Consider the following 17,529-nt stretch of genomic DNA (forward strand, 5'->3'; position numbering starts at 1 on the left):
GTAGTAGTAGTGAGAAATCGCGAATACTACCTCTATCACTACTATTACTACTTCTTTTCTCTCACAAAGGCTTCTACTCTCCTTACTTCTACTATTATTACCACTACTACTACTACTACTACTAGTACTACCACCACTACTACCACTACCACTACCACTACCACTTCTACTACTACTACTACTATTCTACTACTACTGCTACTGCTACTACTACTACTACACACACATGCTTATGAACGTCGTGAACAGTTCCATCTGGTACAAACTTAGCTGTGATGCGAGCAATGGTGCGTCACCTTGATGGATCCCTGTCAAAGTGTCTTCTAAATTGTCTTTGCACTTCTTTGACATTTTCGTGCTTCCAGTAACACTTTATGACAAATGTTCTTTCTTCAAAGCTTAGTTTAACTTCTGCCATTATTATTTTGGCCAACTGTTTCTGAAAAAAGGAAACATTCAATGTGTTATAGCGAGTCAAACAGTGACTACATTTTTGGACGACTTTCTCTCTCTCTCTCTCTCTCTCTCTCTCTCTCTCTCTCTCTCTCTCTCTCTCTCTCTCTTTCTTTATGTATACAGATACAGATAGATAGATGTACATAGATACAGACTTGTGCTTGTGGAGTATAAATGTAAGAGCATGAAACACAGTGCGTCTCTCCCCACAGGCACCTTCTGCCTCGCGCCTTCCTCCCTCCCGTCTCCCGGAGTCTACACACCTGCACTCTTGAGGTGAGTAGCTACTCTTTTCTTTCCTGGTAGTAGTAGTAGTAGTAGTAGTGTTTTCTATTGCACACACTGAGAAAGTAGAAAATGAGACACTAACGAGGCAAGACTATATACTACAAAGACTGGACACAATCTGTCTATCTACCTATCTGTATGTCTGTCTGTCCGCATCCACATCTGTACACCTGTCTATATCCTCACCGGAACAGAGGGCGGAACTTCAGGTTTCGAAAGCTCTCTGTACAACTGATTCTTGGGTCTTGTCGAGTTGATTACCTTTTGAAAAATGGGTGGGTTTTGGAGCCTTTTGTGTGAAACATCTATATACTTAATAGGGAGGCAAATACTGAACATGTCATGAACTTTATCGATGAGTCTTCTCAAGCTGAAGTCCACGTCCTGTGAAACGAGGGGAGACCACTCCACTGTGTACTGGTGGGCATCTTTTTCTGCCAAAGAAATCATTGCCAAAAAAGCATACGGTCCACGCACGCACGCACACACAGACACACACATACACACAGACACACACGTGTGTGTCAGACACGTGTGACCCTTGGCGCTCTCGGGCAGTCTCAGCCAGCTTGTTGGCCTTCCCCTGCCCCTAGTGATAGCGACCTTAGTTTTTTTTTTTTTTTTCTGTTTTCAACTCTTAGCTTTTAGTTTTAGGCTTGCCCTGGTGGAATTCCTGTACTTGTGAACACATTTAGCGAGTGAGTGGTGACACATAAAGAACAATGTGTGCTCCAGTGCAAACGTACGAACGCAACTACCTCCTACGTCGCAGGCGAGGATCAGGTTACCCGCCGTCCAACGTGATAAAGTGCCTTAAGACCCTGAAACAATTTCGGAACCGCGGGTCGAGGGGAGGGAAACAAGTGCGTCCCATCAAGGTTGTGACCTCAAGTGTCAGAGTTGACCGCAGGGTGGGGAAGAAGGAATACAGGCACATTGAAGTACCTCGGATTTGGTACAGTCTACCCTCCCTCCTCTTATTCAATGCAACATCTTTAGCCAACAAGATGGACGAATTAATCGTGACGGTGAGTTCTACTTGTGCAGACATTGTGGCGGTTACTGAGGCGTGGCAGATTGTTCCTGAGGTGTGCTCAATGCAGGACTACCAGCTCTACCATCACCTGAGGTCAGGACGCAGGGGGGGGGGGGGAGTGGCCGTTTTCTGCCGCTCTACCCTCAGCCCCTCACACCTCCCTGTCGATATTCCGGCCGGTGTAGAGGCCCTGTGGGTGAGAGTCACGCCCCCCTGCCATCCCAGCAACACGGCCTCCATCATCGTGTGCGTCGTGTACCACCCCCCACGAGCCACCACAGCACAGTTACTCACCGCTCACATCATAGACACTGCTGATGCCCTGAGGGTGAAGTATCCTGCCGCCAAACTGGTCATCTGTGGGGACTTTAATAGATATCAACGATATCCTACACCAGCTACACCTCACCCAGGTCGTGGACTTCCCCACCCACTAGCAAGCCATCCTCGACCTTATACTGACAGACCTGGGCCAGCAGTACTCGCCCCCCAAACCGCTGCCTCCCATGGGACGGAGCACCCACCTCTCCATACTGTGGAGACCCACACCCACCACCTCGACCCCCCGGTCAGCTGTCACCAGGACCCACCACCCCATGCCTGACTCAGCCATGAGGGAGTTTGGGCAGTGGGTGACACAACACCCGTGGACCGAGGTGCTGGATGTGGAGGACGTCCACTTAAAATGGCAGAATTACGTCGCCACCACCACAGAAGCCTTCCACCGCTACTTCCCAGCCAAGAGCGTCACAACGCACCCATCTGATGCTCCCTGGATGACACCCCGCATTAAAAGACTCATGCGTCAGCGGACCTGGGCGTTCCACTCCTGCCGGGTCCTTTACAGGAAACTAAGAAACAGAGTGATCAGGGAGATTAAGGCTGCAAAGGCAAACTATTACCCAGACAAGATACACCACCTCAAGCTGACCAACAACAGACAGTGGTACGCTAAGATCAAAGCTTTGTGTGGCCTACAAAAGCACACTTCGTCTCTTCCTTGCACCTCACACCTTCCTGCTACTCTCGCGGCTCAGGAGATGAACGATCACTTTGCTGCTATCTGTCAAACCTTTCCTCCCCTCCACACCACTCTGCTTCCTGCCTATCTTCCGGCCCCCTCTCATCCCCCCAGTGTCCAGGCGGTGGATGTTTTTAAGAGAATACTCAAATTCAAACCAAGATCCACCACACCCACTGACCTTCCTATAAAAATTTACAAGGAATTTGCGGTAGAGCTAGCAACACCGCTATGCTCCATAATAAACGCTTCACTCTCCCAACACTCTTGCCCCGAGGACTGGAAGACATCTTACGTCACCCCCATCCCCAAAACCTCCAGTCCACAGTCACTCAATGACCTCAGGCCATCCCCATCCCCCATCCCTAGCCTTATTTGTGAAGATTTTGTATATGACTGGGCCTACACCAAAATCTGTAATACCGTGGATATCAGACAGTTTGGAAATATTAAAGCCACCTCCACCTTCCATTACCTGACCAGCTTCCTTGAATTCATCCACAGCCACCTGGACAAGCGAAACGCCTCTCTAGCTGTTGCTTTTGTGGACTTCAAAAAGGCTTTTGATCTTGTTGATCACACTGTTGTCATCAGCAAGGCAGTGAGTCTGGGTCTCCCTCCTAACCTGATAGCGTGGCTAGCCGACTTCCTCACAGGGAGGCGTCAGGCCGTTCGCTATCAGGGCTCTGTCTCTACTTTCCAACAGCTGACTTGTGGGGTCCCCCAGGGGACCAAGATGGGTCCTCTATGCTTCCTCCTCCTCATTAAAGACGCCTTCATTGAGACCCCCCATCACTGGAAGTATGTGGACGACTGCACCGTGGGCGTCCCAGTTTCCACCAAGAACCCGGACTACTCGCCACTGCAAGCGATTCTGGAGCGGCTGCAGACGTGGACGGAGGAGAGCAGGATGACCATCAACCACAACAAAACTGTGGTGATGCATTTCTGTACCTCCTCTGTACCAGTGCCCCCTCCCCAGCTCTCAGTGGGCCCTCACCTCCTCCAGGTGGTCCGATGTGCCAAGCTCCTCGGAGTCACGGTGGACGACCAGCTGACCTGGAAGCAGCATGTCGCCAGCACAAGATCAGCTACCTACAGGCTGCGCAGACTCAGGTCGCTGGGGACGCCGACAGATGAGTTAAGGGGGGTGTATCTTACTTTCATCCTCCCCAAACTCATGTACGCCTCCCCAGCGTGGTCCTCCTCCCTCACACAAACTCAACAGCTACAGTTGGAGAGTGTGCAGAAAAGGGCGTGCAGGGTCATCCTTGGCCCTGCATACACCACCTATGAAGAAGCCCTGAACACCCTGAGGCTGTCCAGACTATCCACCAGGTACCGTGAGGCTCTGGAGAAGTTTGGTAGGGGACTTCTGAATCATCCATGTCTCAGAAACATGCTGCCGCCTGACGCGCCTCGCCCGACCCGTGCCACCAGACACCACAACAAGATAACGCCCCTAAAGGCGCCGCGTACGGACCGGTACAGACTCAGTGCGATTTCCACCATGGTGCGAGCCATCAATCAATAGTCCCTTCTAGATTTGACTTCTAGATTTGACTTACCTTTAGGATTAATGTCAAGTATTTCCCTACCCCCAATGTATATTTTCAGTTTGTTGACTGCCTAAAGAATAAACCGTTTATTATTATTATTATTATTACACACACACACACACACACACACACACACACACACACGTTTAAATGTCTCTCAAACAGCTGGCGTTTTAAAAAGAATTGTGGGTAATGTAACAGCTGAAGCAGTGAGTGACACGCAGTGTACTTCATGCTGCCCACATCTCATGCACTGCCTTCCTACATGGGCATCTACATGGCCGTCTTTTTAACCAAAGCAACAGGACGGCAAAATAAAATTCTTCGCTGTACATTTTCCGTAAAGAGGTTTGAGTCTGCATCCAAAGCTTTCTCAGCCTTCAGTATTTGCAGGTTTCCCTTCATTCATAAGTACTTCACATTGTTATTAATACATCAAAATCTTGGACATAATGCAATATTCAAATTGGCTGAAAATGTTTCTCACACGAGAAGTAACAACGTTAACCTTATTTGTGCGATACTGACAACAATATTATTCACAAACAGTGTGACAAGTTGGACCAAAACTGTTGTGAACAGTTTGCCTCTTGATAGACAAAGTTCTTCTTACAACTGATAAAATGTTCAAACAAACAACAGGTTAAAAAGTATCCACTTCATCAACAAAAGCTGTGATTTTGATGCTATTTATTGCAGTCATCGCATTTGTTGTTGTTATCATTATCACTTTTATTATTATTATTATTATTATTATTATTATTATTATTATTATTATTATTATTATTATTAAATTGATGTTATTGCTGTTGTTGTTGTTGTTGTTGTTTATTGTTATTGTTATTGCTCTAGTTACCAGTATTAGTTATTAATTATGTTTATTAATGCTATAGTTACTATTATTTCTGTTACTAATAATATTTTAATTGGTATTTTTATTGTTGTTGTTGTTGTTGTTGTTGTTGTTGTTTATTGTTGTTGTTATTGCTCTAGTTACTAGCATTAGTTATTAATTATGTTTATTAATGCTATAGTTACTATTATTTCTGTTATTAATAATATTGTTATTGGCATTATTATTATTATTATTGTTGTTGTTGTTGTTGTTGTTGTTGTTGTTGTTGTTGGTGTAGTTATTAGTATTATTGTTATCACTACTCGTTGTTATTGTTATTATCATCATTATTTTATTATTATTTAAGTTAGTGTGAGACACTTGTATTAGTGTTTATCTTCTCTGTAGCGGCGAGGTACTGTCGCTGTACAGTACAGTTCATTATGTTGTACATTATAATTTGTTTGCACTCCTGCCCTCTGCTCTACTGTACAATACACCGTCAGAGAGCCTCGGCTCACGTGACTGTGTATTGTATGTACACCTTGAAATACTTTGTATTGTGCTCACCAATACAGGTTTGCTTACCTGCTTATTTACTTAACTACTTACTTACTGACTGACTTACTTACTTACTTGCACACACACACACACACACACACACACACACACACACACACACAGTCAAGTCTTGCCTCGTGTTGTCTTGTCAAATGGTTTGGCCACAACACACGTGCCATGCCGTGTGCCACAGTGTCTCTTACTCCCACCCACCTCTTTGTCTTGTCCCCACATCCCGGTGCTCACACCGGCCACTTCAAGGCTCAACTCCCTCCCTCCCGCACTCAGCCTTGCAGGCCACGTCTCTCCTGCCCTGCTCCTCACTCGGGAAATTTCTTTGCAGGCTGCTGGCGAGAGGAACTGTCGTCCCAAGCCCTCCACCATGGCCGCCGCTCCGAAAGTTTGCGTCCGTCGCATTAAGCTTATCTGTCTCATGGAGAACGCAGGCAAGGACGTCTTGACCTTCGTGCTGAAGCGCGGCGCGCTGAACGCCCCCGCCACGCCGCCGGGCCAGTCCCTCACTGACTACCTTGACAACCTCCCTCAAGGCTCGACAGCCAACTATGGCAGCATGAGCAACAAACAAAAGAAAGCAGCAGTGAACAACACCGACCGCCGCCAAGCACAACGCTTCCCTTTATGGGACAACTTTGATGTGACTTTATTGTACAAAGCAATAAAGCTGACGTGCGAAGGCCTGGCGAGAGATGGCGATCCCGAATGGGGGAACCAGAACACCCTGGAGGGATTGGTAACGAAAATCAAGGATGAGCGGAATGAACTCTTTCATGAAGTGAAATCTTTCAGCGAGGCAGAGTACCAGCACAAAGTCAACGAGTTAGAACACCTCTTTATCCGAGTCCTCGCCGCAGCCAAGACCAAATACTGCATTCCTGACGCAGAGGTAACACCCGGGCAGGACAACGCCCGGCAGGTCACTGATACCTTCAGAAAAACAGGAATGGAGAAAGAAATTTTAAAAGATTATTTCAGTATGATGCACCAAGAATTTATGAGAGACAGTCAGACCCACCTCAAAACATCCTATGATCGAATGCAAACCTTCGATCCTCTGTCCTTCCTTACCAACTCACCAAAACACTGCCATCACATCCAGGACATTTTCTGCAAGATGTCCCTCGTGGAAGGAAGAGGACACCTCCAACAGAGGCGAGACATGGACACTTGCGACGTGCTGACGGTGACGCGCCGCGCGGGACAGAATCCACAGCCGTCCACATCCTCATCGGCCACGCCGCCCACGCACGGCGCCAAGCCACAGCTCATCCTGATCAGGGGCGTGGCAGGAAGCGGCAAAACGACCCTGCTCACCTTCCTTGTCTCAGAGTGGCTTCAGGAGCCCGGCGCCTGCACCATCAAACACCTGGACGAGTACGACATCGTGGTGCGTGTCTTGTGCCGCAATGATGAAGGCTCATCTCTCCAGAACTTCCTCAAAGTGATCCTCCCAAACCATTTTGCTGTGATGGACGAACACCTCATCCCCCTCCTACAACAATGCAAGGTTCTCTTCCTGATTGACGGCCTGGACGAACTGTCGCCAGGCACTCCATCACACAGCCTTGTGAAGGACATCATCAATATCTCGAAATACTCGCCAGGCTTCACACTCGTCTGCACATCGCGGCCCGAAACCATACAAGACTTCTTGGCCAAATTACCTGATGGTTATGAGGTGTGGGACATGGAGATGAGAAGTGTTAGCCATGAACAAAGAATTCATTTTGTCATGAAGCATTATGACAGCTTCCCAGACAAGGGGGACAAAGACCCTGAGAGGCTTGAGTACCTCATGAAACAGATAGGCTGGAAGGATTACCTCGGCCTGCCCTTGAACCTGCATTTTATTGCATGGTTGTTTTATTTGAATGTAGACAACATCAAGGTCACCACCACCCAGACCAGCCTGTACGTCACCATTCGAGACTGGTGCATAGAAAAACTGCAGGCCAGACTCACAGACCATTCACTAGACATACAGACTCGTGAGGTCCACATCTACAAGGTATTGGAAGACCTATATGACGTATCTATGCAGGCTATTCTAGAAGCCCGACTCACTCTGTCAAAACAGGAAGAGCAGAAGCTAATTTGTTCCTGTCATGAGAAAGGATTACCCAGCAAGGAAGTCATCCCAGCGTTTTTCAATCTTCAAGACACCAGTGACAGGCTGGGGCATCATCAGAAGTACGCAGCCCCACACAAGAGCCTACAGGAATTCTACGGTGCATCAGCAATCGTCCACAAGCTGGTAGAGGGCTCACACTCAGCAAACATACGGCGCATGCTTCACGACCCGCCGCCAGAACAGCTCCGGAACTTGAGGAACCTGCTGCTGCACGTGGCAGGTCTCCTCTGCCACCCTAACACACCACTTTGTGCTGCAGCCATACAAGTAAGTTGACTATTCATCCTCTTTTCCTCATATTTGATCCTTCCATAGCTGTCTCAGGGGAACCTGCACCACTGTCAACCTCAATTTTGATCCCTACTAGTCATTAGCAAAAAAAGTACAAGAAATTATTGTAGTGACTACACGCACAGGAGGTGAAGGTGGTGGTGAAGCTGGTGGTGGTGGTGGTGGTAGTGGTGGTGAAGGTGGTGGTGGTAGTGGTGAAGGTGGTGGTGGTGGTGGTGGTGGTGGTAGTGGCATCTGTAGTAATCAAAGTAACTCTACACACACAGGAGGAGGTTGTGAAGTGATTGTGGTGAAGGTAGTGGTGATGGTGGTGGTGGTGGTGGTGGTGGTATTAATCATAATAACTCAACACATACAGGAGGTGGTGGTGGTGGTAGTGGTGGTGGTGGTGGTTGTGGTGGTGGTGGTGGTGGTACTAATGCTAGTAACTCTACACACACAGGAGGTGGTGGACCTGCTGGCGGAGACTGGTGTGAAAGATTGTGATGATTGGCTGTCCATGCTGGAGGACACTGAAGTGAACAGGACTGCCTTGGATTGTGTTGTCAGACACATTACAAGTGATGAGAGGGAGATAGTAACAATAACAGACAGCACCATCACCAGTGCCAGGGCCCTCCTCCCCCTCATCCCCTCCAAGGAGGTACGGATAGAGCTAAGCAGGAAGGAATCAGACGTGCAGGGGCTCATCTTTGAACACCACAAATGCACTGTGCTGTACCTGGACCACCAATACATGCATCCAGACCAAGCCACTCTCTGTGACTCCTTGCTGCGTGCCATGCCCAGGTGGGTCTGTCTGTGTGTGTGTGTGTGTGTTTGTTTGTTTGTTTAGTTAGTACCTGCACACACACACACACACACACACACACACACACACACACACACACACACACACACACACACACCGTTATCATTATCATAGTGTAGGGTGTAAGGAAGACGCAGTGCTTCCTTAAGACCTTTATTCCCTGGACTGCCTCGAGAGCGGCAGAGCGTACAGTGGTGCCGGGAGGGCCAACATATCGTACCGTATGCGATAGATATAACAGCTATATCCTACATCTCCCCCCCAGTTAAACATATGGTAAATAGCATATGGGCTTAACGGAAATACATAATGGATTATAGAATAAACACAGCCGAAAGAAGGATATACATGAGGCAACATAAGTTGGCATGCTTCCACCTGAGAAACATAAGATTCCTTAATAACATTGCATAAATAAAACAGGTTGTACAAGGGATTATACCAATAATTACAATTAAGGTGGAGAGGACTCGTCGTAGTCGGCTAACCACTGGGGACGACGAGAAGTCCTCCGTGGGCGTGATGGGGTTGACTGCCGGGGCTGTGGGGTGGGGCTGGTTGCGGGTGTGGGTCCCGCGTGAGACGGTGCGGGGCTGGCGAGGGTTGCCCCCCGTTTCACCCTCAGGTGCCGACGGTTGCGGAGCGACAGACGGCCACTACCATCCAACCTGACGGTATATTGGCGGTGTGGGAGTGCCTCAGCTACCACTCCACTCCTGTCCCATACCTTAGTCATCTGGTTCTGCACCCACACTCTAGAGCCCGGGGAAAGGGGTTCAAGGGTTCTGACTGGCCCCTGGCGTTCCACCCTCTCGTCCCCAGACCGGGCCATGGCTAACTCCCTACGTCGGAGGGCCCGTCGCCAGTGCTGGTCCACCTTGTAGTTACACCGGGCTGTGGGGACGCCGTCTCTGAGGTGGCGGCCCGTGGCGAGCTGAGCGGGTGAGCTGTCAGCCCCTCGCAGGGGCGTGTTGTGGTACTGTAGGAGAGCGGCCGACAGCTTGTCCGTGTCGAGGCTGCCGGTGGGGCCAATGTTAAGTCGTAGCATCCTCTTGGCGGACTTGACTGCCGCCTCGGCTCGGCCGTTGGACTGGGGGTAGTGGGCTGACGAGACACGCACTCTAACCCCCCAGCGCCTGAAGAAGTCTTGCATCTCCTCACTTACGAGGTTGGTGCCGCCGTCCGTAGACACCTCCTCTGGTGCCCCCCAGCGAGCGAAGAAGCGGCGGAAGTGAGCCATGAGTTTACTGGAGGAGGCACTACTGGGGAGGTGGCCGATCTCCAGCCATCCTGTGAGCCTGTCGGCGTACACTAAGTAGGTGTTGCCCTCGAGCTGGAACAGGTCCGTCACTGTGCACTGGAAGGGATACTCTGGTGGCGGGGTGATGACTAGGGGCTCTGGTGACTGGGAGGGGGCGTGGGCGTTGCAGGCTGAGCATGTCGACCGCAGGTGCTGAAGGTCCCCGTCCATACCGGGCCAGTAAACCGACTGGCGGGCCCTGCGGAGCATGGAGTCAAGCCCCTGATGACCCGCGTGGAGGTGAGTGGCCACCTGCTGGCGTAGGGGCTCGGGAATCACCAGCCTAACGGACCCCTGGTCGAAGGTGTACGTGACCAGTCCCTGAGACACTGACAGTCTGTCTCTGACCCCGTAAAACTGGCGGAGGCAAGCCACTTCTCGGGACCTCTGCGGGCTCCAGTCACCCGTCAGGACCTTGGCCACCAGCAGCTGGTATACTGGGTCGTCTGCGGCAGCGCTAGTGACTGACGCCTCATCCAGTGTGATGCAGCCGTTGTCGGTAAGGGCGGCCGTGGTAGCCGCCGCTGTAGCCACCTCCAAATCCACGGCGAGGTTCTCGTCGCAGCTGTCTGGTGAAGTGCGGAGGGCAGGGTAACGGGACAGGAAGTCTGCAGCACAGTTGCGCTTCCCTGATAGATACTTGACGGCGAACCTATACTGCAGCGTCTTCTCCTTCAGCGCGAAGAGCCTGGGGTTAACGATGTCCTTCAGTGCCCTGTCCCCCAGGAGCCTCACTAGGGGGCGGTGGTCGGTGACCAGCACCAGGTTTGGGCACCCCAGCAGGAACAGGCGTGCCTTCCGCAGCCACCATACCACCGCAAGGGCTTCCCCCTCAACTGAGGCGTACCCAGCCTCGGCCGCTGACAGGTGCCGGCTGCCGCAGAGCGCAAGACGCCACCCGCTCCTACAGCAGAAGGGAGCCTCCGCCGTCCCGCACCCGCAGTGCTGCTGGAGGACCACGAAACCGATACCCTCCTTGCTGAAGTCGGTCATGGCAATAGTGGGCCTGGAGCGGTCGTAGAATGCCAGCCCGTCCTTGGCCAGCTGGCAGACCGTCTCCTTAGCTTGCTGGAATTTTTCCTGTAGGTGTTCGTCCCAGTACACTCGTTTACCCTGCGGTCTCTTCAGTAGGTCTCTGAACGGCTCCATGATGGGGCCAGTGGCGATGAAGGGAGCCAGCTGGTTCACGAACCCGAACCACGACCTGATGTCGGTCAGGGTGGGCTTGGCTGGCATGCTGAAGTCCCGCACTGCTGCCAGACGCTCGTCGGTGGGTTTGTAGGACTCCCAGCCCACATGAAAGCCCACGAATTCCACTTCCCTCCGGCCAAACCGGAACTTCTCGGGCTTCAACGTAATGCCCTGCCTGGCACACGCCTCCAGCAGCTCGTAGGCGTGCCAGAATGCCCCCTCCACGGACTCGTCGTGTAGGAGGGTGTCGTCGATGCACTTAAACTTGCGTTGGATGTCCACTAGGGCGTCGTCGAAGCGCTTGGTGTAGGCGTCAGGGGCCGCGCAGTGGCCCATGGGGGTCCGCCGGTACCTGTACCGCCCCCAGGGTGTGATGAAGGTGGTGAGTTTCCGGCTTTCCTCTTCCAGTTCCACCTGATGGAAACCCCAGTGGGCGTCGGCGACGGTCTTGAACGTGTGGGCAGGGATGGCCGCCACCATGTCAAAAGGGGTGGGCGTGTGGTGCGTCTCCCGGAGGCAGACGGCGTTAAGCTTCTGATAGTCGACCGTGCGTCGCGGCTGGCCCGACTTCTTTGCCACGACGACCATCCTGGCACACCACCTTGTCGCCTCCCCGGCTGGGACCGGCTCGATGACTCCCATGCGTACGTCCTCGTCCAGCTGTTTCTTTACTTCCGCCTCCCAATGACGTGGTACGGGGGCCGGGGTGTGGCAGGTGTGAGGTACGGCGTCGGGGAGCAGGTGGATACGGTGTGGCTCACCTGCCATGACAGGGAGTGGGCAGCGGCCTACGTTGAAGGTTGATGATGAGAAATGGCGAAGGAGCCACTCCTCCAGGCGGCCCACGTTCTCCTCCAGGGGTGGCAGGGGGATGGCCGCGGGTCTTGTCGGCGCCTCCGTCAGGCCAGGCTGGCGAGCGGGCGGCGCCTGGGATGCGCCCGCCGCAACCTGTGTGTGACGGGGAAAGTCCCGGGGCACGAGTCCAAGCTCCATGCACGTACTGAGTGAGAGGAAGAGGTGACGTGCAGAGTCCACAAAGCAAATCTCCTGGGTGGACGAGCGGCCCCCGTGGGATATGGTGCACACTGCAGAGCCCAGCAGCTGGAGGGGCATGTTGGCGATGTCTCTCAGGCCAGCCCGACGCTTCAACTGCGTAGGCCGTAAAGAGAGGGAGGTGAGAAGCCCCTTGCCGCCCACACACACCTGGGCCCCTGTGTCGGCCACGGCCATCACCTCGCACGTTGCACGCCCCCCACTGGTGACGGAGACGTGGAGCGTCGGGTGGGGGCACGGAGCGGTGCCAGCCACCAGCACGGCCCCAGACGTCAGCTGGGGGACCGAGACAGCCGCCTCCAAGCCTGGGGTCGTTGATCTCCTCCCCCGCTGCGACACATTTTCTCGACATGTCCGGGTTTCCCACATTTGTAGCAGTTCAGTGACCTGGCGGGGCAGTGTACTCTCCCAGGGGCGTGAGTACCTCCACAGTTGCCACAGGGCTTCTCGACGGGGGTGTGGGGGCGGTTGGCGGGTGGGCGCGTGCGCACCGAGGCTGGCGCGGGGTGGCGGTGTGCTCCAGCTACCACCTCCTGTGCCACGTCTGGCAACGGCGCGTCAAGCTCCGCCCCCGCCACTTCCCGCGTAAAACTCCCGCCAAAGTTGGCGTCCCTGGCAGCGGATTCAAATGTAAGGCAGAATGTTCGTAGCTTATCAACACTGGTAAACTGTTTACACAACTGGAATACCTCTCTCTTCATCACCGGATCGCTTAGGCCGCCCATCAACTTCCGCAGCAGCATGTATTCCGCCAAATCATCACCACACGAAGGGCACTGAAACCCGCAGTCGGCGGCAGTCTGGGAACACTGCCTGAAGAAGTCCGAGACTGACTCACCGGGCGCCTGACGGCTACTGAAGAAGGTGCTCCACACGGCCGCCTGGTTGGTTCCCTTCAGTACCAGGTTCTCGATGGCGTCCAGTGCCTCGGTCGTCGACAGGGCCTCCCATTGCAGCATGGTGTACCTTGTGTCCAGCGTGCGTTGCAGGGCCGGTGTGCAGAGAAGGCGGATGTGTAGCACGGCCTCCGGCGCGCCCCATTGGTTCAGCCTAACCCAGCACTCGGCAGACCTCCTCCAGGAACGAAACGAGGCTGTGGACATCTCAGCCTCACACTTCTCCGGCGTGGCAGAGGTCGGGACTCTGGAGGCAGGCGACCGGCGTGCGAGGGCTTGTTGCATGGCCATCAGCGCCTGCTGCATCTCCAGTGTGGTGGCGAGATGGCTGCTGGGGACCCCAGGTGTCCTGGGAGCCCTTGACGTGGTTGTGTGGAAGCGGGGCCGGCCAGCCATGGTTACTCCAATCACTGCGCCATGTAGGGTGTAAGGAAGACGCAGTGCTTCCTTAAGACCTTTATTCCCTGGACTGCCTCGAGAGCGGCAGAGCGTACAGTGGTGCCGGGAGGGCCAACATATCGTACCGTATGCGATAGATATAACAGCTATATCCTACACATAGTCATTCTTTTCACAAGTATTATCATAATTACTACAATTAACATTGTCATGACCATCAGTGCCACCATCACAACAGTCATCAATGCATTATTGTTGTCACCATCAACAAAACTGAAGTAAAGCCTAACCATTCATTAACAACTACAACTGTGTTGAAATAACCAACCCTCTGGAATGTTTGTTACCTTTGACTGTAGCACAGAATGTGACCGTGACTGTCAGGACGGTGAAGATGATGATAGTGATGACGATAGTGATGATGATGGTGTTGGTGGTGGTGGTGGTGGCGGTGAATATGATGGTGGGGGTGATGGCAATAGTGAACATGATGGTGACGGTGATGGTGGTGGAGATGATTAGGCTTAGGATAACATGCACTCAGAATGAGGTAAATCTGCATGCAAACATGCACCAGAAAAAGGTAAAATAAGCACTGAAACAACCACTCATTTCCTAACAAAGGTATGATTAATAATAATAGGCTAATACTTTTAGCTTAGTGGAATTGATAATAACATGAGTTTTCTGCAGTGATTTACCACAAAGACTTACTTTTTTGTAAAAGTCGTGGCTGACATGAAAAGAAAAGAGACAGACAAGTTTTTGGTGTACAAAGTAGTAATACACCTCCTTACACCGCATTAACCGAGTGTAGGACTGCCGCTTATCAAGTGTGTAGCCTGATCCTGTTCAAAACATGTTTTTCAATTACTCATTATGACACTTACAAGAAATTATAATTGAAAATACTATTACATATAGAATACTCTTCATAAACACCTAACAACTCAGAAATATGCCGCACTAGGGAAAAAAAGTTACAAATATGCACTTCTGTTTAAATGTGGTCAAAACATGCATTTGCTTGTGTACACATGCAAGGGTATAACTGTCCTAAGGCTGGTGATGATGGTGAACGTGTTAGTGATGGTGATGGTGATGGTGGTGCTGAGGGTGACGGTGGTGGTGGTGACGGTGCTGGTGGTGGTGGTGGTGGTGGTGATGGTGATGATGATGATAAAGGTGGTGATGGAGACGATGACAAGGCAAAGAGTAAGAGGAAGCGGGAGGAGGAGAAAGAGGAGGAGGAGGAGGAGGAGGAGGAGGAATACAAAGGAATACAAAGGAAAGCCAAACAGCAACAGACCTTTTGGTCCTTGCAAGGCTGTTTGGTAACTACTTCTAACTAGCTACAGTGAAGAGAGACAGGACAGCATAGCAGAAGGCTCCTCCCCACCCACCACTCCCTCCAGCTTGCGCTGGCATGGAAATAGTTGGGAAAAGTACCATGCAGTATGGAAAAACTGACATGGAAATTTTCATAGGAAAGGATGAAAGGAAGTTCTACTATTCACCCTACGGTGAACTCTATACGCCTATCTGAAAGTTAATACAAGTTATATTAAAACTGTTGAATAAGAGTTTAATAGTGAATTTAGTAATTATTCGGACAAGAAGAGAGCTTGTTGGGGATTTGCTTTTAAATATTTGTCTATTTTATTTTTGAATGATTCAATAGTATTGCTGTTTACAATTTCGGCAGGAAGTTTATTCCATATATTTACTATACGATTAAAGAAGAAATGTTTGGCCTCGTGGGATTTAAAACGTTTGGGTATAATCTTGAATCCATTATTTCTTGTTAGGTTAGAATGATCAATGGTAAAATAATTTTGTGCATCAATGTTACTATATCCTTTGAAAATTTTGAACACTTCAATTAGGTCTCCTCTTATCCTGCGCTTTGTTAAACTAAATAGGTTTAGTTCTTCCAGTCGTTCCTCATACGGCTTATTGCGCAATCTTGGAATCATCTTTGTGACTCTGCGCTGTATCTTTTCTAGTTTTTCAATGTCTTTTTTGTAGTATGGAGGAGGAGGAGGAGGAATACAAAGGAATACAAAGGAAAGCCAAACAGCAACAGACCTTTTGGTCCTTGAAAGGCTGTTTGGTAACTACTTCTAACTAGCTATAGGGAAGAGAGACAGGACAGCATAGCAGAAGGCTCCTCCCCACCCACCACTCCATCCAGCTTGCGCTGGCATGGAAATAGTTGGGAAAAGTACCATGCAGTATGGAAAAACTGCCATGGAAATTTTCATAGGAAAGGATGAAAGGAAGTTCTACTATTCACCCTACGGTGAACTCTATACGCCTATCTGAAAGTTAATACAAGTTACATTAAAACTGGTGTAGAATAAGAGTTTATTAGTGTATTTAGTAATTATTCGGACAAGAAGAGAGCTTGTTGGGGATTTGCTTTTAAATATTTGTCTATTTTATTTTTGAATGATTCAATAGTATTGCTGTTCACAATTTCTGCAGGAAGTTTATTCCATATATTTACTATACGATTAAAGAAAAAAATGTTTTGCCTCGTGGAATTTAAAACGTTTGGGTATAATCTTGAATCCATTATTTCTTGTTAGGTTAGAATGATCAATGGTAAAATATTGATGTGCATCAATGTTACTATATCCTTTGAAAGTTTTGAACACTTCAATTAGGTCTCCTCTTATCCTGCGCTTTGTTAAACTAAATAGGTTTAGTTCTTCCAGTCGTTCCTCATACGGCTTATTGCGCAATCTTGGAATCATCTTTGTGATTCTGCGCTGTATCTTTTCTAGTTTTTCAATGTCTTTTTTGTAGTATGGGAACCAGAACTGTACACAGTATTCTAGATGAGGGCGCACCAGTGAGTTATATAAGGCAAGTATAACCTTTTCTGATTTAAATTCAAAGGTTCTTCCAATGAACCCTACTAATTTATTTGCCGTCTTTACTGTTTCTGTGCAGTGTTGACTCGGCTTTAGGTCGTTTGACACAACGACACCAAGATCTTTTTCTTTATCAGCACTTGACAGTGGCATGTTATTCATTACATATCTCGCCTGAACACTGTTGCTTCCGATATGTAGAATTTTGCACTTTTCTATATTGAATCTCATCTGCCATTTTTCTGCCCAGCTTGTTAGTTTATTTAGGTCACACTGCTGTTCCTGCCATTGTGACACAGACGTTACTCTACTTGTTATTTTGGTGTCGTCTGCAAATTTACTTATTTTGCAGTTCATCCCTTCATCAATATCATTTATGTACATTATGAAGAGTACTGGTCCTAATACAGAGCCTTGAGGAACGCCGCTATTTACCTTATGCCACTCTGACTCTTTTCCATTAATCACAACACGCTGTTTTCTGTCAGAGAGCCAGTCTCTCAGCCATTTCAGGGTGTTTCCGGCAATGCCGTGAGCTTTTACTTTACTGATGAGTCTCTTATGGGGAACAGTGTCGAAAGCTTTCTGGAAATCAAGGTAGATAATATCAACAGCTTTTGTCTCGTCATACGAGTTAAATACTTCATAAAAGAAGTCTAGTAAGTTTGTTAAGCAGGAACGCTTTGTTCTGAAACCGTGTTGCGAATCCTTTATGATTTTATTTTCTTCTAAATATTTAACAATTTTATCTCTAACTATTGTCTCCATCAGCTTGCACACTACTGAAGTGAGACTGATCGGCCT

General features: G+C 49.8%; 1 protein-coding gene across 3 annotated transcripts in view; it reads left to right on the plus strand.

Annotated features, from left to right (window-relative positions):
- The window catches only part of LOC135098186 (uncharacterized), a 42,332-nt gene that overhangs the window by 8,897 nt on the left and 15,906 nt on the right, over positions 1-17,529 (plus strand). For 2 of the 3 annotated variants that reach the window (XM_064000433.1, XM_064000432.1), the window contains exons 2-4: positions 669-732; positions 6,100-8,172; positions 8,639-8,985. In XM_064000433.1, the coding sequence (XP_063856503.1) occupies positions 6,139-8,172; positions 8,639-8,985 (2,381 nt within the window). In that variant the 5' untranslated portion in view covers positions 669-732; positions 6,100-6,138. The remainder of the gene's footprint in view (positions 1-668; positions 733-6,099; positions 8,173-8,638; positions 8,986-17,529) is intronic. The other variant, XM_064000434.1, reaches the window with a different exon arrangement.

The sequence above is a fragment of the Scylla paramamosain genome, unplaced genomic scaffold, assembly GCF_035594125.1.
Source record: "Scylla paramamosain isolate STU-SP2022 unplaced genomic scaffold, ASM3559412v1 Contig49, whole genome shotgun sequence".
Classification (NCBI taxonomy): Eukaryota; Metazoa; Arthropoda; class Malacostraca; order Decapoda; family Portunidae; genus Scylla; species Scylla paramamosain.